Source organism: Aulonocara stuartgranti (genome assembly GCF_965226115.1).
Source record: "Aulonocara stuartgranti genome assembly, chromosome: 6".
Classification (NCBI taxonomy): Eukaryota; Metazoa; Chordata; class Actinopteri; order Cichliformes; family Cichlidae; genus Aulonocara; species Aulonocara stuartgranti.
The window spans coordinates 1,027,501-1,046,869 of NC_138944.1; the positions used below are offsets into that span (position 1 = coordinate 1,027,501).

The 19,369-nt window shown below is 50.9% G+C and overlaps 2 protein-coding genes across 2 annotated transcripts in view; one reads left to right on the forward strand and one right to left on the reverse strand.

Moving 5' to 3' along the window:
* The window catches only part of kif16ba (kinesin family member 16Ba), a 23,473-nt gene extending 11,920 nt beyond the window's left edge, over positions 1-11,553 (reverse strand). Inside the window, 21 exon segments of the mRNA XM_082535561.1 lie at positions 1-1,316; positions 1,404-1,457; positions 1,738-1,770; positions 3,431-3,519; positions 3,605-3,687; positions 3,923-4,060; positions 4,135-4,186; positions 4,492-4,611; positions 4,691-4,750; positions 4,834-4,899; positions 5,064-5,239; positions 5,317-5,448; positions 5,628-5,796; positions 6,046-6,188; positions 6,390-6,499; positions 6,572-6,669; positions 7,075-7,191; positions 7,288-7,397; positions 7,400-7,424; positions 7,430-7,550; positions 10,383-11,553. The exon segment at positions 1-1,316 is cut by the window's left edge and continues 40 nt beyond it. Coding sequence (XP_082391687.1) covers positions 1-1,316; positions 1,404-1,457; positions 1,738-1,770; positions 3,431-3,519; positions 3,605-3,687; positions 3,923-4,060; positions 4,135-4,186; positions 4,492-4,611; positions 4,691-4,750; positions 4,834-4,899; positions 5,064-5,239; positions 5,317-5,448; positions 5,628-5,796; positions 6,046-6,188; positions 6,390-6,499; positions 6,572-6,669; positions 7,075-7,191; positions 7,288-7,397; positions 7,400-7,424; positions 7,430-7,550; positions 10,383-10,429 — 3,259 coding nt within the window. The 5' untranslated portion in view covers positions 10,430-11,553.
* Positions 11,554-11,638: 85 nt separating this feature from the next.
* snrpb2 (small nuclear ribonucleoprotein polypeptide B2) lies at positions 11,639-16,905 on the forward strand. Its single transcript, XM_082535695.1, has 7 exons — positions 11,639-11,736; positions 12,142-12,213; positions 14,061-14,233; positions 14,321-14,455; positions 15,525-15,560; positions 16,051-16,139; positions 16,554-16,905. The coding sequence occupies exons 2-7, from the start codon at positions 12,150-12,152 to the stop codon at positions 16,711-16,713; spliced, it is 657 nt and encodes a 218-aa protein (XP_082391821.1). The 5' UTR covers positions 11,639-11,736; positions 12,142-12,149; the 3' UTR covers positions 16,714-16,905.
* The last annotated feature ends 2,464 nt before the right edge of the window (positions 16,906-19,369 follow it).

Below are 19,369 nucleotides of genomic sequence, written 5' to 3' on the forward strand. Positions count from 1 at the left end.
CGACAGAGCTCTTGCTCCTCTGCTCCTCGGAGTCAGGCTCGAGGGAGACGCTTCGCCTCAGGGCGGAGTGCCTCCTCTCCAGCCGGGCCACGGCCTGCTCCATCGCCTCCCTCTGCTGCTTCTCCTTTGACTCCAGGATCTCCTTCTCCTTCCTCCTCACCTTCTCCTCCTGCCGCGCCACGTTGGCCGTGAACTCGTAGGTCTCCTGGAGCTGCTGGAGCTGCCGGGCGCTGTGCCAATGGAGGCTCAGCTTCTCCTCTTTGTCCTCCAGCTCCTTCTCCACCTGGAACAGCGTGTTGTCGAGCCCCGGAGATCGGTCGCAGTTCCCGTTGCCGCTGCGCTCCAGCAGCTCCGAGGCTCTCTGCTTCTCCTCCGCGAGGGCGGGGAGGAGGCCGTTGGCGAGGTTGGCGAGCTGTCGCTCCTTCAGCTGCAGCCTGTGCTCCGCCTGTCGGAGGAGCTGCTCCTCGTGGCAGACAGCGGTGGCGTCCTGCGCTCCCTTCTCCTGCGTCTCCTTCAGGTGCTGCTGGCGCTCTCTCAGGCCGTGGGTGAGGAGCAGCAGGGCGCCACGCTCGGCGGCAACCTCCTTCTCCAGGCGCTCCCTTTGCTGCCGCAGCCCCTCCTCCAGCAGGTCCAGCTCCTTCACCTGAGCCGCCTTGAAGTCGGCGTAGCGGCTCTGGGCGGCCCGCGCCTCCTCGCCAGCATCCTCCACGTCCGGCCGCTCGGCGGCCTCTTTGGCGCAGAGGAGGGCTTCTCTGATCTCTGTCAGCGCCTGCTGCTCCTCCTCCAGGCGGCGGGCGTCCTCCCGGGTCAGCAGGGCGGTGGCAGCTTCGTGTTTCTCCCTCAGCTGCTCCTCCAGCCGCCCCACCAGACTCAGCTGCTCGCGCTCCTGCTCCTCCAGCCGCCGCCGCTCCGTCTCCAGACGCACCCGCTGCTCCTCGCGCTCCCTCTTCAGCCGCTCCAGCTCGCGGTAGATCTCCATCTGCTCTGCCGCCTCCTGGTGCCTCCGCTGCTGCTCGTCCTGCTCCTCCGCACGGTCCGCCTCGTGCTCCTGCGGCTCCTTCCGCCGTCGCCTCCGTTGGACATCCACCTCATTGATCTCGGAGCGCCTCTCCTCCTCGAAGCGCTCCTTCTCAGCCAGGAAGTCTCGCAGCCGGCTCTCAATGTCCTGGCTGCGGCGGTGGAGGCTCTCCTCCTGGCGGAGGATCCGCTGCTGCACCTCCTCGGACTCCTTGCGCTGACTCTCCACCTCCTGCTGGAGGCGCTCCAGCTCCGCCTTCTCGCTCTGCTGCTTGGCCTCCATCTCTTTGATCAGCCTCCTGCGGGAACAAAACAAAGCAAACGTCACCCGAGCCGCCCGAGCTCCACCAATCAGAGAGCTGGTCTTCAGGTGGGCGGACACGTACCTCTTCATCTCCAGCTTCTCCAGCTCTTCTCGCTGCTGTCGCTCAAACTCCAACCTAGGAAACAACACACCTCCGTCAGCTTCCTCGGAGCGCCCAAACGCACAAACACACACAGTCGAGCGGCGGCAGCACGTCAGACAAACAGCTTGGGATGAGACGGCAGGCGGCGACACGTCTAACCTCACAGCAGGACAGAAGCAGGAAGCTGGTGAGCAAATAAACAGCATGGATGAAGCAGACAGTGAGGGTGGAGGTGAGGAGGCACGGGACGAGTCGACACACGTCTTTGGGTCAAAACGGGACAGTTAGACAGGAAGTGCACGGCTGAGTCTACCTGAGGAAGACGGGGCCCTTCTCAGTGAAGAGACTGTGAACGGGACAGGGACACAGTTACATCCTTCAATCACAGCACGACAGAAACTCCCTGCCCTCCTTTAGCTACTCCTCAGGTGTGTCAGGCGACTTCGTCTTCAGACTTATTAGAAATAACGGGCGTTCCCTCCTGGAACCGCTGGAGCTGCTTAAAATATAACATGACTGTAACAAACTGTACAGAGCGGGGTGTCGATATTCAGCCATGACTCACAGCAACGAGAAGAACGATTAGTCGGCGTCTGCGTCGCGTCGCGGGGTTAAGGATCAGACCTCTGCAGAGGATGTCAGTCGAGGGCGGCGAGCTCAGCGGACGTCTCCGCGTTAGAGACGCTCGGAGAGTCGGAGAGGTGTGGCCGACCGAGCTGAGCTCACTTCAGCTGTTCCTGACTGTTTAATTACTTTAATCATCGTACGACGTGAGTAAAATTAGACGACGTGAAGTCAAAGGAGCTTGCAAAGAAAAGCGTCTGGACTTCTTTAAGTTGCTTGAAGACGTTTCACCTCTCATCCGAGAAGCTTCTTCAGTTCTAAGGTCAAATGGTGGAGAGTCCCAGATATAAACCTAGTGGGAGTTTCTCCCCACAGAGGGACAAAAGGACCCCTGATGATCCTCTAATCGCCTGAGCCAAGGTGTGAAACTGGGTGTGGGTCACAATCAGCCAGAGTTTCGGGTGTGTTCATTGTGAAACCTGGCCCCACCTTATCATGCGAATTCCTGAGGTCAGATGGCCCAGGATGTGAGTGGGCGTTAAGGCGTCTGGGGAGGATCTCAAAACTGGATTATAGATGGCATCTATAATCATCAGGGGGTCCTTTTGTCCCTCTGTGGGGGGAAACTCCCACTAGGTTTATATCTGGGACTCTCCACCATTTGACCTTAGAACTGAAGAAGCTTCTCAGATGAAGGTGAAACGTCTTCAAGCAACTTAAAGAAGTCCAGACGCTTTTCTTTGCAAGCTCCTTTGACTACGATGACCTGGATGACTGAGAACCTTCACAGACATCTAGACGACGTGAAGCACGCCGCGCTAATCTGCAGCCCTGAACTCGCTGCTGGAGCAGCCGATGACCTGCTGACTCATCAAACCTCGGTCGTCTGAGCGCTCTCACGCCGTTTGAAGTCTGTACGGCGTTATGGCGCCGTGCATCGGCTCGTGTCTAAAAGCGAGCTCAGAAACTTCCCCTGACGCTCGGACACGGCAGCGTGCGTGCAGCGCCCGTGTGGTGATGGCAGCGAGAGATCTGCAGACTGGAAGTTTGGCTGAATAATGGAGAAACAGCTTCATGCAGAGCAGCTTCCTGATGGTGTTGTTATTTTATTTAAGCTCATGGACTGAAGTAATGATAGATTCTTTCAGTGATGTAAGGCGGAGGCTCCTCCTCCATCGGGAGGAGGCGCGGCCGTCCGCTTCACACGGACTCCCACTCAGTGTGGAGGACAGAGCGAGGAGGCGCGCATGATGCAGTCACTGCTCTGTTTGCAGAGTCGCACAATCAGAAATCACAGCCTGTGCTCTCCGAGCCGACAGGTTAAAGGTCAGCTGGTGTGTGACATCATCGCTCCATCAGCAGCCACTGCATGAAGCTCCTGATGGAGCCGAGAAGTTCAAGCTGATGTTCACCCCCCTCTGTGTGCGTGTGCGTGCAGTCACCCGGGGTTGTACAGCATCACAGTGGAGAGGTTCTCGCAGGACTTGGACAGATCGGTCATGGAGAGGCTGAACGTGGAGAGAAGGCCACTCTGAAACAGGCAGACGGCGTCCTCGTGAGGTTCACCAAAGACCTTCAAACACCTTTCAACACCTAAACTGAGGCCACGCCCTCACCTTTCGTTTCTCCCGCAGCTTGGCCGCCTCCTTCGGATGGTTGAAGCGAAACATGTTGGTCCTGCCGAGCAGAATGACGGCGCCTGGAAAACAAAACCGCACACGACAGAAACGGACGACTCAAATGAGAGCGACAGAACAAAGAGCATCTCTCAGGTAAAGGTGTGTCGCCTCCGGACGGAGATCCAGGTGTCCTGGTCTGTGCACAGCGAACACGTGCTGAAGCATCACGTTACTGTGGCAACGCCCTCCATTACCTTCAGCCCTTTAAAATCTGTTTAGACAGAGCAACACGCTACAGCTGGAGACGGGCCTCACCCTGGTTGAGCTGCGACGGCGCCGTCACCTGGACTCCGTTGACCGAACACTGAGCTCCGGCGAGCGGCACCAGAGTCACCGTCCCGTTCTGGTTCTCAAACATGCAGTGCTCGCTCTCCAGGTCCAGACCGTGCAGGACTGCAGGAGGAACGAGATCACGGTCAGCAACGCCATCAGCCTCTGCACTCATCATCATTACAGTTATGACTCACTGATGTCCTGCTCTGTGGACGCGTCCTCTCTGCCCACGTAGGTCCGCCCCTCCTGCAGAAACGAGACAGAGACACGCAGTCACTGCACCCACCCCTGACGTCCAGCGGGGGCAGCGGCGAGTCAGCCGCACAGAGTGTTTACAGCGTGACACACAAACAGTTTGGTCTTCACTCCTTCATAACACCTTTACGACTCACCTGAGCTGTTTAGAGGACTGAGATTATCTGACCAATAATAACAGACCGTGCACCAAGCACTGTGATTGGATGTTAGTGGCTGGCAGGTATCCGTGTGTGGATGCAGCCTGACGGCATAAACGATCACTAATCTAAAGGTGAGTCCGGGAGCGCGCTGACCTTTAAATGGTAGAGGATGATGCCAGTGCTGAGGAGGTCGTCGTCGATGCCGATGAGGTGAGGCAGCTCGGAGTCCAGCACCACGCCGATGCCCTCTTTCCTCAGAGCGAGCGTCTCCTCCTGCAACATTTTACAACTTCAGCCACAAAAAACAAACATCTGCTCCGAGGGGGGCCGGATGGTCAACGCTCGCCGCTACCTTGAGGATGTTTTGAGTCTCGTTCCATTTGTTGGTCCACTCTTTAGTCAGCTCCAAGACCTGCAAACAGCAGAGCGTCAGCTGCTTCTGCTCTCAGCTGTAAACGTAACGGCGGTCAAGCTGCCGGACGGCGTGAGACTCACCCGGGCTTCATTCTGGTGCAGCTTCTCCTCCATGCTCAGAGCGGTGGGCGAGTCCAGCAGAGCGATCTGACAAACAGAAACCACCAAGCTACTGAGCGCGCTCAGTCTGCGGCCTCGGGAACCGGACGGCTTCCTGTTTCCGAGGCCGCAGGCAACACGCATCACTTTAAAAAGGCACAGAGGAAGATGCTGTAGTCCTGCACAACAACCGCCATGTTTGTAGTTCTTACCTGGTTGCCCTGGACCAACAGAGCTTTGAGCCGGGCGATTTCAGCCCGCAGTTCTCGGATCAGCCTGACGTTGGCGTCCTCGTTGATGGTGGGTTTGTTGATGATGTTCTTGGCTCGGTTGGCGTAGCGCAGAGTGCTGAGCGTCTCGCCGTAATTTACGTCGGCGGGAGAAATGGCTGAAACAGAAGGAGATTGCGTTTTCTCGGGGCGCTCTCGGACACTCGCATACGTTCACTTCGTGTTTTCTGCTCACTGGCGATCATGATGGTCTTGGAGTTTCCGCCCAGGCTGTCCTTCAGCAGCCACGTCAGCACCGAGTCTCTGTAGGGAACGAACACCGACTTCTTCTTCAGGTTGGTGTTCACGCCGCCCTGCGACATGTCGGCTGGAACGAGAAACATCCGTCAGTCAGAATGAGGATGAGGAGCGATCGGCGGCTTTAACGAGGCGCCCGACTTTGACTCCATCCCTGAAAACAAAAACTGAAGCACTGATGACACAACGGAAACAAAATCTAAGATTAAAAACAGTTAACCCCGCCCCTGAAGTCAAACCGCTCCTGACCTAAAGCAGAGATGACGTTGCCCAGGGTGACCAGCGACTTGTTGATGTTCCCGCCCTCCTTCAGTCGGACGCCGGTGGCTCCAGTGGCGTCGGCTCGCTCGCTGCCGGCCAGATCGACCAGGTGGATCTTACTGAGGGTTTCGCTGGGCATCTCGGCATCGAACTTGGCCTACAAGGGTCGAGCAGCAAAAGCAAACAATCACCATCCGTGAACGTTTACACGACATCCACGGCCATCACTTTGAAGCACGGAGATCATTTCAGAGCTCTCGTGGTTCTTCTCTCGCTCGCGGCTTGTTTTCGTGTCACGTCTCTCGAATTATTGGTAAAAATATTCGTATGAAAATCGTCGAGCTCAGCCGAGTACTTCCTCTGCTGACTTCTTTATGATGGCGTGGAACCCGTGACCGTCGCTGACCTGTGTGAAGTTGATGGTGAAGATGGCGTGCGAGCGGCTGCTGACATCGTTCATGCCGGTGCTGGCGGTGGTGCGGTTGATGTTTCCGGCCTCCATCAGCTCCTCCACGTCGCCGTAGTTCTGCACCAGGTGTTTGGACAGATCTGAGGTCAGGAGGGAAAACACGCCGAGCTCAGAGAAGACGATCGTATCAAAGATCGGAAGAGCGAGCGCGGGCTGTGTGACGTGGACGTGGTGAGGCTGATGGGTAACACCTTGACCCCCAGCCCCGCCCCCCAAGAATCATCAAAAAAGAACGAAACTCTGCATCAGCGGTTCAGGGGCACCGGACATAAAGGTTTTACCTTCCACGTAGGGCCCGCCTTTCGGGTGCTCCCTGACCCTCAGGTTGTAGGTCTGAGTGGACTTCCTCCTCAGCAGGTCTCTGACCCTCTCGTTGTAGATCTCCAGGTAGCTGAGGACACAAGCACAAACGTGAAAGCAGCCTTTCTGGCTGGACCCTCGCGTGCTGGAGTCGGACTCTCACCTGACTTCTGTGCGAAACGAAGCTTCGTCCCATCGAGTGGCCTCCGAGATCCGACTGAACAAACCCTCACAGATCCTCGGGATCAGGCCGGCGTCGCCCTAAACCGAGACCACAGACATCAGATCGGCCGGCTGAGCTTTCATCTACATCGGGGTGGGGAACTCCAGGCCTCGAGGGCCGGCATCCTGCAGGTTTTAGGTCCTGAGTCACATGATTAGTTCATTACCAGGACGCATCTAAAACCTGCATCACACCGGCCCTGGAGGCCTGGAGTTCCCCACCCCTGATCTACACCATCGTCGTGCTCCGTCACAACACGCTCGGAGCGTTCAGCTCGTGGTGAACACGAAGGAACCTCGGAGCACGTCTGAAGGAACGGCAGAGCGTCGATGCCGGCAAACAACTGAGTAATCTGCCAATCGGCAGCAGCTTCAGCGCTCGAGGTGTTTTTGAGTAAAATACATGCAGTCAGTTTAAAGTGGAGCACACTTCGGCGGTCTCACCGGCGCTCCCATCATGGTGTAGGACTTCCCGGAGCCCGTCTGACCATAGGCGAAGACGCAGGCGTTGTAGCCCTCGAACGCCGCCTTCAGCACGTCGGAGCCCAAATCTTTGAAAACCTGCGAGTGAAAGAGAACAAATGAGGTTGTATTTCTTCTTTGTGACACCACGGAGGCGGAGTCAATACGACGGGCTGCAGCGCGTGACCCGCTCACCTTTTCCTGAGAGACGAAGGTGGCGCTCTTACAGTCCATCGAGTCGTAGGAGAAGTCGTACGTGAAGGTTTTGGTGTGCTCCCTCACCGAGTCGCCGAGGACGCCATCGGAGATCTGAACCAATCACAGCTCAGAGGTTACAAACAGAGCGGTGAGCCCGTTTTCCTGATATTCTGACAAATGAGAGCGTTACCTTCAGGTTGGTGATGGAGGTTTTGGTTCCTTCCATCTCGATGATGCACTTTGCCATCAGATCCTTCTCCCTGAAAAACACCACGAAGCTTCACAGAGCGAACAGGACGACCCTTTACCTTCAGGTAGAACGCTGCCAACGGCAACGCTGTCAGATGTTTGTTACCATAGTTACACAGATGATACTCCGCATAGAGACTGATGATAATGACGTAAACAGGCTGTCAGTGAAAACCAGACGTAGAGACTCGTATATGAAATCATCTCCTCCTGGTCAGCCTCGTACACCCTCCACTGCTATCCTGCTGCACCTGCTGCACCTGCTGCACGCCTCACAGAGCAGCGCTGAGCACGCAGCGTCTGAACTCATATAAAAGAAGAAACTGAACCGACAATCTAAGAAACGCTTAGAAACACTTTAAAATCTGCCGTTTGCCCACAACAACAACAACAACAGAGGAGGAGGGGCTTGTTTGTTTAAATAAATTTGAATATGTAAATATTAAATTTTTTTCTGTGCTGTTTTTTTGCTGATACGACCACAGAAGCTTCTCTGTGGATAAACACCACACACAGTGTCTCACACACGCACACACACACACACACACGCACGCACGCACACGCACACACACGCACACACACGCACACACGCACGCACGCACACACACACACACACGCACACACACACACGCACGCGCACGCACACACACACGCGCGCACACACACGCACGCACGCACACACACGCACGCACACATACGCACACGCACGCACGCGCGCACACACACACACGCACACACTGTCACACTCCCACAGACACACACACGCTGCGACTTCCTGATGTTTTCTCACTCAGGTGTGTTTTATCTCTGCAGGTTGTGTAACTCTGTTTACTCTCACACTGAAGCAGTCACATGACCGGAGATCGAGTTAACACAAACACACCAGACCGGAGCTAAAAAGACAAAAGGGTCAAAGGTCAGTGGATCATGGGACTGTGAAACGTGTTATTAACTCTGTCAGTGCGCCCCAGGGTGGCTGTGGCTACAATGTAGCTGCCATCACCAGTGTGTGGATGTGTGGATGACTGGATATGTAAAGTGCTTTGGGGTCCTTAGGGACGAGTAAAGCGCTATATAAATACAGACCATTTACCATTTAACCTGCGCCGTGGTTACTTCACACGGATGAATCTTTTTCTCAGGCTTCCTCTGTGTGAACGCTCCGTGCACCTTGTGCTCTCACACTGATGTCATTCTCATCTTACTCAGATTTTATTTTGAAATGCTCACATTAGTAAGAAGTTCAGGATGTTGCTTCATTCTTAGCAGATTGAAACAATAATCTCTCATTTCTGCTGTAATCTCAGACTGACAGCACACAGATCCAGCAGCAGGAACCACACTCGGCGCTGCGAACATGAATAAATACTTAGATCAGAAAGCTGATTATTGGCTTAAACTCTGAGTTAAAGCTTCCAGCCTGGAGCTGAAGCAGTGAAATAAACAGGGCGAGCTGCAGGGCCGTAACCTGCTGCGGGCCCCCGAGCAGCCCCGACATTAACGTCAAGGTCGTCCTTTCACAAACACCTGGAAACCTGCACTACAGAACCAGGCTTCCACACGTTCACCCTGCTGCCCTCAGACAGGTGGAGCAGGCCGGTCAGAGTGAACGTGTCACATCCACCAAATGTTTCCATTGGACGGATTCAGGTAAACACGTTAATAATGTGTACCTGGTCATGAGGTCAGAGACACCAGCACACAGTCCAGGTTCACACATTTGTGTGTGTTTGTGTGTGATGTGAGGTTTCTCAGACGCCCGTCAGCAAAACCACAAATGACGAGTTTAAAGCTGATTTTATATCCACACACACACACAGCGCACGGACCTCTCAGTTTCACCGTCACTAACACAACATTTATGCCTGGAGGTGTATGACACACAACACTTCAGTTCCCAGTGAAGGTGGAGGTTTTTGTTTTGAATGACAAATTCTCTGGAGACTGATGACATCACTTCCTGTTTCTAAACGACTCTGCAGAGTCTGAAAGGATGCGTGAGAATATTCCAACAAAGGACAGTCAGTTTGGCGCCTCTGGGCCTCCGTACATTACAGAGGACCTGTGTGTCTTTGTAATCTTTCAATGAGCACTCTGACAGGTGTGGATTTTTCTCACCCCGCCCTGCTGCACCCTTCAGCCCCACACAAAAATCATGCAAAGCCGCAGACTTAAAATATGAAGCTGGAACAGCGACAGGCTGCCAGAGAGTCGATATCCGGGTTATTGAATCTGAATGAGGCAAAAATAAAATGTCAGCAGACGGGTCACGGTCACAGTACGACTAACAGCCAACAGACATGAACCAAGCTGCTGTGGGAACTAAATAAAAATATCTCTACTTTAGGAAAGAAGTAAAGCAACGCTGACCTAAAATATAAAAACACAGAGGAAACCTCTGTTTGATCAAACCTGTCAGCACAAACCTGCAGGAGGGTCTGCCCATAACCCCTACAATCAGAATAACTCTGACTAATAACACAAAGAGTCAGGATCAAGGTTATCATGTCCACCAAATGAGAATAAAACCAGCTGGGACAACAAACAAAGACAAAGACTGACATCCTGAGGAGGCTTCAGTGATCGTAATAAACCAAACTGAGACTCAAACATCAAAAACCTCCTGATACTCAGACGGGAATAAAACACAATCAAATGAAACCAGCCCACATTTTAACCCTGACTTCAGAGACGGCTGTGCTGTAGGGTGAACCTGGGGCCTCATCCCTGCAGACTCCTCCAGGTGAGCCCGCGCAGGCTCTCAGGTACACACGGCTGAGGCGATGACGTCAGCCAGCCTTTAAATCGTGAACATGAGCCGTGATAAGCTTAAAGTCACTCACCGCCTGTTCATGGGCCGGACCCGCACAGCCACCCGGACCGACGCCATGGCTCATCCCGCTGCTGTCCGCCGCTCCGCGGAGAGGAGCCGCTTTATGGCCGCTAACAGGCGAGCGGATAAACGGGGCAAAAGTCGTACAGATAAAAGCGGAGTGCGGAGAATGGTCCAAAGGGCACAGATGGAGACCGGGTGGGGGGAGGGGGTCTCGGGAGCGAGTGGATGCTATCAGAGTCCGCTGACACCGAGTCGCTGTCCCGCTGCCTCAGACCTGCGGTCGCTGCTAGCTGCTAGCCTGCTAGCCGGCATCAGGTGGTAAAAACATCGGGAAGTATGGAAGCCAGGAGGGGACACACCTCCGGAAGGACGGGAAATGATCTGTATGAAGAAATACAGGACGCGAGAGATTTTAATGTACATCTTTTAATAACTGGGGGTAAACAAAAACACACATTTGAGGTTTTATATGAAAAAATAAGTATACAGAAAGCAAAATTAATAATATGATTAATGATTAATAATAATAATACCTGACAGGTTTTTAAGTGACTGAAATTAATCACACATATATTTACCTAAACAGATGAAGACTGGCGAAAAATCATGAAAACAAGTTAAAAAAAAAGTTTGAAAAATGCAAAATTAAGAAAACTTCAGATTTTTTTTTTAGCATTGTTTTTTTTTATCTAACTGAAAATAAGTACTGTATTGGAAGATGGAATAGTTTGGCCAGTGCAGAAACCTCTAAGGGCTGTTTTGTTTTGTTTTTTAGTTTCTAACATTTTATTTCAGTGAGCACTTGCATGTCTGAGCTTTTGCTGTCACTGACAGCCAGGTCACTGCTGAGGGTCACTGATGCCAACAGACTCAATAAACTGATCAACAAGGCCATTAATGTTGTGGGGATGGAGCTGGACTCCCTTAGGGTGGTGTCTGAGAGGCAGAGATTGTTTAAGATAAAGACAATGCTGGATAACACCTCCCACCTACTCCATGACATGTTGGCCAGTCACAGGAGCACATTCAGTGAGAGACTGAGATTACCAAAAACACCACTGAACAACACATATTAGTGCTATTTCTTAAATTTGTAAACTCTGTAACATGTTGTATTATTTAAATACATTTACTGTTACTGTCTTGGAGCAACTGTGACCCACATAATTTACTTGGGGATTAATAAAGTATTCTGATTCCGATTTTAGTTTAGATTTAATGAGTTGTAATAAGCTCACAGGTAGCTGCAGTTCTCCTCCTGGCCTGCTGGTGGCGGCGGAGGGCAGAGGTCGTGAAAGCTTCAGCCGGCGCCACAGCGAAGTGTTTCCGGAAACTACATGAGCGGTGTGAGCCCAGAGGAGGTGAGCTCTATATTTATGTTAAAAACGTTTATCCGAGGCTCCTCTGACCGCGGTTAAACGGAGGAGCTGCTGGGCGGAGGTTAAATCTGTAGAGGCGACTTTTGACGTTCAAGCGACGCCAGAAAAAAACATTTAGTTTAAAGGCTAGCTGGGCTAAGCTAACACATGCTAACATTAGCCGAGTGAGAGAGGTTTCTGGGAAGCTTTGAATGAATTCAAGCTGAAGCTTTTGATTTAGCCAGATCTCCTCAAACAGCGAGTTTTAAAGTGTAACGTAAACGATTTGTTGCTGCTCTGGTTGTGTGAGTTTACCGAGACATTAGCAAGTATTAAACGGGTAAACGAGGTTTAAAGGTGGAGTTGAACACTGAAGAAGCTGAAGCTGCTCTCCTGTTGTCTCCTCAGACTCCACCATGGACATCAGACCGAACCACACCATCTACATCAACAACATCAACGATAAAATCAAGAAGGAAGGTGGGTGCTGTTCCTCTGCATGGCTAACAGCAGCGAGTTTCTGCTGGAATCGGCATTAAAACTGCTGTGCTGACGATCACAATGCTGATTATTATCTAATTTTAACAATCAGACACATCAAACACCGCAAAGGCTGGAAGAATAAAAACTAAGCATTAACTTAATGAAACACTGATTATAATCCATCAGACTGCTCCGTGTTTTAATGAGAGAGCTGTGGTATTGATTTAACTGTTAGCTCACACAGTCGGCGTTTTACCGGCTTTCTTTCCAACAGTTTCAGCAACAGTTGCCTCAGGGGCTTAGAATCAGAATCAGAAACTTTATTGTCATTGTCACAAGAACAACGAAATTAAGAATGGTCCCCGATCATTGCATCATCCCTAGCAATATCAAAATATAAATAAAACAATAAAATTCAATAAATAAAATAGAATACTTAAAATACTGATAAGACGTAACAGTAAAACATTCACATACATTCCCACACACGTGCTTCAGACCGTGCATAGATTAACACAAGAGTGGCGTGATGGACATTTTTTTGTAGTATTCAGATGTGTTATTGCAGTTGGATAACAGCTGTGTTTGAGTCTATTAGTCCTTGCGCTGATTGCCCTGTACCGTCTGCCTGAGGGCAACAGTTCAAACAGGGAGTGGCCAGGATGTGAGGTGTCTGTTATGATGTTTTGGGCCTTTTTAAAACAGTGGATGTTGTTAGACAGGACAGAGTAGCTACGGCCCACTTTGCCTTTATAATCACATCTTTACAGCTAACCCTTGATTCTTTTAGACTGCCTCAAAGTCCTTCTTTCTATTTATTAAACTTTAACAATATCGTCACTCTTTTCTACTTTCAGTCTTTATTATGTGTAGTTTCACCTTTCATTGAAATGCCATCTTATCTGCTGCCAGTACACTTATCAGTAACTGTGATTGGTCAGATGCTGCCAGCAGCGTCCCCATCAGGGGAAATCAGGGAGAATACCTTAGTAGTAGCTTTGTAGTGCCGGGGTCGGGATAAGTCATCGTCTCTGTGGCATTCAGAGAGAAAAGTCCACATCACATAAAATGACCGTAAACGCATCTCAACACATCCATACTACAGTTCAGTAAACGTGTGTGTGTGTGTGTGTGTGTGTGTGTGTGTGTGTGTGTGTGTGTGTGTGTGTGTGCGCACGCTATTTGAGTGCAGAGAAATAGAACAATCGCAGGAATAACAAAAACAAACATTATGTATGTACTGCTGAATTTCTTGCAGGAAACGAGGAGCCTTTTTTTCTGCAGGCTTCACTCTGAACTTTGTTCCAAAACATGTTTTAATCATAAAGGTTTTGACAAAAACTGTCAAATGAATTCCTCATTTTTCAGTTTTCTTCTTATTTCTTTTTTATTTGGTTCAGAAGTGGCCGTACTGATAATTAAGAATGAAATCTTCTGATTAGCAACACGTTGGAATCATGTAAACTTTATAAAGTTCTTGCTCAGATGTGGCTCCAGACTCCGAGCCCTACTTTCTCAGTTCAGTCATTTTTAAGATAAATAAATCAAACAAATGTTCCACAGTTAAAGTTTTACTGATACAAACGTTTAGATTTCGCAGTAATAATCTTCCTCTGAGTTATTTCTGATGTGAATGCAGCTCGAACTGATTCTTCTCTTGAAGCTTCATCCATGAATCATTTCTTTAAGACTTTAAAGTTTAATTAACTGATAATCACCAAGGATGGAGTACCAGCTGCCTGTGACCTTTGACCCTCCTTATAATAAAAAAAATAAAAAGACTCCGGGATGAACGTCGAGATGTTTGTGAGGGTGTTTGAACTCGTCTCATCTTCCTCCCGCAGAGCTGAAGCGCTCGCTCTACGCACTCTTCTCCCAGTTCGGGCAGGTCATCGACATCGTGGCCATGAAGACGATGAAGATGAGGGGACAGGCCTTCGTCATCTTCAAAGAGCTCGCCGCCGCCACCAATGCCCTGAGGCAGCTGCAGGGCTTCCCCTTCTACAACAAGCCCATGGTAGGCTGGAATGCCACCTTCGTCGTGGTCATCGCTGACTTCCTCCCTCTGAGCAGCTGCGCCTTTAACCCTTTTGTTTTTTTCCAGAGGATACAGTACGCCAAGACCGACTCTGAGGTCATCGCCAAGGTCAAAGGATCATATGGCGACAAGGAGAAGAAGAAGAAGGAGAAGAAGAAGGCTCAGGAGCTGGCGGCTAACGCCACAAAGAAACCGGCGGCGGTGAGCGAGCCAATAAAATGTCTCCCCTCACTGCTTCATCAAACCTGTACATTTCACCTCGTTCCTGCTGTGAGACAGGAAGTTACTGTTCACCAGACTCCATTCACAAAAACAGCGATTTCCCCTGACAGCCCAAGTGAGCTGTTCGCCCACGGCTGCTGTGATTGGTCAGTCGGTTTGTGTTGGAAGACATTTCCAGCGATGGCAGAAATCTCTCGTCTGGTGGATCAGAGCGACGGTTCCCTCCTTTACCACCGGGGGCGCCGTTTCTTTTTTACGTTTGACGTTTTTCTGTTTTTCAAAGATTGATTTATTTTTTTTAAAGATTTTGAAAAAGTGCGTTTAACGTTTTAGTCATCGTTATGTGGCAACCCGGCCAACGTTAACGGGTAGCTGTTTATGGTTAGACATGGCGTCGCCCTCCCACAATGAGAGGACCATGAAGGAGGGTGTGTGGGCGGGGCCTGTGTACAGAAACCCTTCATGTAATACCGGGTATGATCACATGTGAATGTATTTGTAAATAAATTAGTGCTCGTTTGGGCCGGGCTGGTCGCGGGGGGCCGGGCTGGTCGCGGGGGGCCGGGCTGTAGTGGATGCGTGCTCGCGCTCCTGCAGCTGTCTCCCAGCATCTGCGATGATGTTGAAGCTGCACTTCGTGTCTTTACGTGAGACCGTCGCAGCGCTCCAGCTGCTGCTTCGTAGTCGTCTTTATTGGAGTGTGAATATAAATCAGCCGCCTCATTTCAGGCTAAATCGGCAGCCGCTGCAGGTGGAAGCAGCCAGACTCCTCTTCATCAGCCGCTCTAACAGGGTTTCCGACAGGAAATGGCAGCAGCGGGGCCGGGCGGTGGACGTAAATGAGCCTTAAACCAGGATGGCTGCTGCGCTCTGCTCCTTTATTCTGTCGTTTAACTAAGTCTGTGAACCACTCGGCGCTCACTTCTCCTCTCGCTGTTCCCGGTTTTCCCGGCGCTGTATTCATTTCTGACTCTGCTCTGTTCGCCATTCCTCTGGAGATGAAACCTTTGAACGTGTTTAACGCCTCTGTCTTCTTTCTTGTTTGCAGGGATTGGCCCCTCCTGCGCTCACACCTGCGGTGCAGGTAAGTTTTACCTGAGCGTTGTCATGCCTTTGCCTGTCCTGTTATTCCACAGGAGCCGGAAAAAACCTCCTTTTCCTGATAAGGAAACAAAGTTGAGTGATGGCGCCCTCTGGGTTTGCCGTGGCTCAGTGGGAGGCTGTGGGCCGTCGGTGGTTTGATCCCCACCGCCTACAGCCTGCGTTCTGTTGTCATTGTTTTAACGTGGCTGCAAACAGTGGATCGACGCCACCTGCTGGCCACAGCAGTGTGTTGCAATCTAACGGCTGCTGCTTTAACAGCAGGAAAATAACTCGATAACTTTTAGAAAATTAAAAATTTCTGTTAAAATTTATAGAAAAGTGAAAGCAGTGAACATAAATCCCACGCTGGCCCGGGTCTCCTCCTGTTTCCCGTCTCTGGCTCACCCGTGGGATACGTCAGAGTTATGAGTGACTCGCTGTTAACGGCGTGCTGCGACCAGGCGCTGATACGGCTCTCGTTCTCTTCGCAGGTTCCAGACAACCCTCCGAACTACATCCTGTTCCTCAATAACCTCCCCGAGGAGACCAACGAGATGATGCTGTCCATGCTCTTCAACCAGTGAGTGCTGCACAGCTCACTGTGGTCCTGCCACACACACACACCTGCTGCTCCACCCACACACCTGCTGCTCCACCCACACACCTGCTGCTCCACCCACACACCTGCTGCTCCACCCACACACCTGCTGCTCCACACACACACCTGCTGCTCCACCCACACAGCTCCATCCACGAGGCTGCCAAGCTGCCTGATTTAAGACTTCAAACAAATGTGAACAAAAGCTAAATGCAGTGATTTACAAATCTGATCATTTATGCTCAGCTGAAAACATCAAAGGTTTAAAGTTGTAACATTGTATTTATTAAGTCCATATTTCAAACGTTTGTGGTCACATCCAGCAGAGTTTCCATACGTCAGAGATCTGAACGTGCTCATCCTCCTGATGTTTGAACGTTTGTTTTTCGCCTGCAGGTTTCCGGGTTTCAAAGAAGTGCGACTCGTGCCCGGGAAACACGACATCGCCTTCGTGGAGTTTGAAAGCGACACTCAGGCGGGCGTGGCCAAGGACGCGCTGCAGGGCTTCCGGATCACGGCGACCTGCGCCATGAAGATCACCTACGCCAAGAAGTAGTCGCCTCGTCCAATCAGAGACGGGACACAGAGACTGAGGGGGGGCGGGGCTGGCGGTTTGGGGGATTTCTGTCGTCTGGCGGTGTGCGGAGCCTAATGGCGTCTGTTTGTTTTTGTTTTTTTAAGTATATTTTCTAAGAGGAACGCCACGGAGCTGCTTCTGATTTTGTAAAATAAAATCATTTTTCATAAACGTGCCTCACATTTTTACTCTGACCCCCTCAGGTCTCAGAGGTCACGGTGTCATCTGACGAGGGTTTAGAGAGCACTCTTCTCCTTAGCGACCGGCGGTTGCCGTGGTTGCCAGTCGGCGTTTGAGCCTGTGTGGTTTTAGACGTGAGCGCTGAGACGACTCAAGCCTGTGTGTTTTCGCCGTGTTTCACCTCAGGCTGCTTTTACATTATTGATCAAAGCTTCGTGTCGTCATGCCGACAGGTTGGCTCACGCCGGCGGCGCCGGCGGCTCGTCTCGGGTCTTCAGGATATGAAAACCTTGTTAAAGCAAAGCCTCGGGTTTTATTTCTGTCGTAGCCGAGTTGTAGTTGATCATCAACAACATCCAATTAAAATCCAAGAGTTTCACCAAACGTGAAGCTCCGCCTCTGTTAGTACAGTAACCTCACAGCAGCCGTATTATTGGTCAGATGATGTCATTCCAAAGGCTCCAACAGTACAAACACGCTCAGGTCAGGTGACGCTTCAGCCACCTGTGTCACCATCCGCCGGCTGGTTAAACGTGCAGATGCGTTATAACTGCACAGGTGTCAGAACGGAGGATTGGCTCAAACTACAGGGTTTTTTTCTACGCTTGGGTCTGTATGATGTCACAGAGCTCTTGTCCTTATATGGTCATCGGGCCTTGCCAGCTGCTGTTCAAAGCTTTACCTTAGGATAACCTGTTTCTGCGACGAAGCTGACGAGACCCGACCCCTTAAGATGAGCAGAACAGGATTCTTCTGGGTTTTAAAGTAGAACTTCTTCCTCTTGTTTCTGTCAACGTTGTGATTTTTTTATTAAAAGTGATTTAAACATGTGCGGCGTTGTTGTAGATTCTTTTCCAGTCGTTTTCCTGCCTCCACCTGTCTGTCGTGTCGCTAAACAGAGAAGGGTTATTGATCGCCGTCGGCACATCAGTGCTTTCTGTGATGTCGGCTGTTAATTTCCTCAGAGATGCCTGCAGGGGTTTATGGGATTGTGGAGCTGTAAGTCAGCCGTGACGGGGTGGGATCGACTTTTGGTATTTTATTGTTTGGTCTCACGGTGCAGGCCGTCTGAAGAACAGCGACACGTGGAGCGTTTGTATGAGGGCCTGTAGGAAGCACAGCCTGTATATAAAAGATGGACGTAGCAACCTTGACCAAATAGTCACACACTGGCTTGTAAAAGTGAAACCTCGACGCCTGGAACTGAAACATCATCACAAGTGGACTGACTCAAGTTTGGAGCCTCAAGTGGCCATCAGAGGAACTGCAGACGCTGTAAAAGCCTCTGACGCAACAGGTTAGCGGGGGAGGGAAGACAAATGTGATGTCATGCTGCTCTGGTGCTCTAACCTGTGAAAACAGGTGAGCAGAGAACGAGTGCTCGTCACAGGAAGTCGTGCAGCCGTCGGGACATCGTTCTGCCAACTTCCTCTGTTTAAGCTCCTCCCTCTGAGTGCCTGACGCGGCGGTACAGCTGTGGCTTAGACTGGGTGAGATGTACCTGTGCAGCTGTGATGTCAGTTTTGGCAACAGCGAGCATTTTTGCCGTGGTCGTCTCTGTGTTTAGGAAGCCGGTGTGACGCCTGAAGGTCTGAACCAATGAGCACAGGCCGGAGAACATTTCTGACTAAGAATCATCATAGATTTAAATTTGAGCCAAAACTAAAGACTGAGCTCAAAAACTCATCAGGAAACAGCAAATAGGCTTTGCAACCACGTTACTGCCCTCTGGTGGCCAGCATAAAAAGTGCAGGTTGACTTTTCAGGCCCCGAAGCTTCGTCCATATCTGACACATCGATGTGAAGAGCTGAAGATGCAGCTGACATTTGGAGGAAGAAGCTTGTGGGTCTTAAGTTTAGATTAAAAAGTTTTCAGGTTTTTGTGACTTTAGGAGCTTAAAACAGACATAAACACTCCAGTGAGGCCGAGCGTTAAACCTCCGACTGAATCACACCCTCGACCAGAAGATGGAAGGCCACCTCAGGTTTTATGTTTCATTCAGAGTTCATTCCTCCGCCTGTGGAGAGTTTCCACCCCCCCGCTGCTTCAATTTATCTGCCTCTGGCAGCTGCAGGAAAATGAATCAAAATGTTTGAGTGCATCAACAGAAGCGACCGGAGAGCAGCCACGCTGAGACACGCACGAGGAAATCTTTCATCCTGGATGGAAAACGCATGCAAATGATCTTTATTCACTGTACGCTGATAAATATGACAGTCACATTAATAAATAACCAGCAGAGGAGGCAGGAGAGTGTGCGAGGCCTCTGCTTTTTAAAACACAAACAATAAATGTTTCAAAGTACACACTGTGCCTGCGTTTGAAGTAATGTGAGTGCCCAAAATGAACCGAAGCCATCAGATGGGTGTAAAGAAGCACTCGCTGTAAAAACATCAGCAGCATGTGCTGTTGATGGGATATCAGCCACAATTAAACTGGGCCCGGGCTGTACTT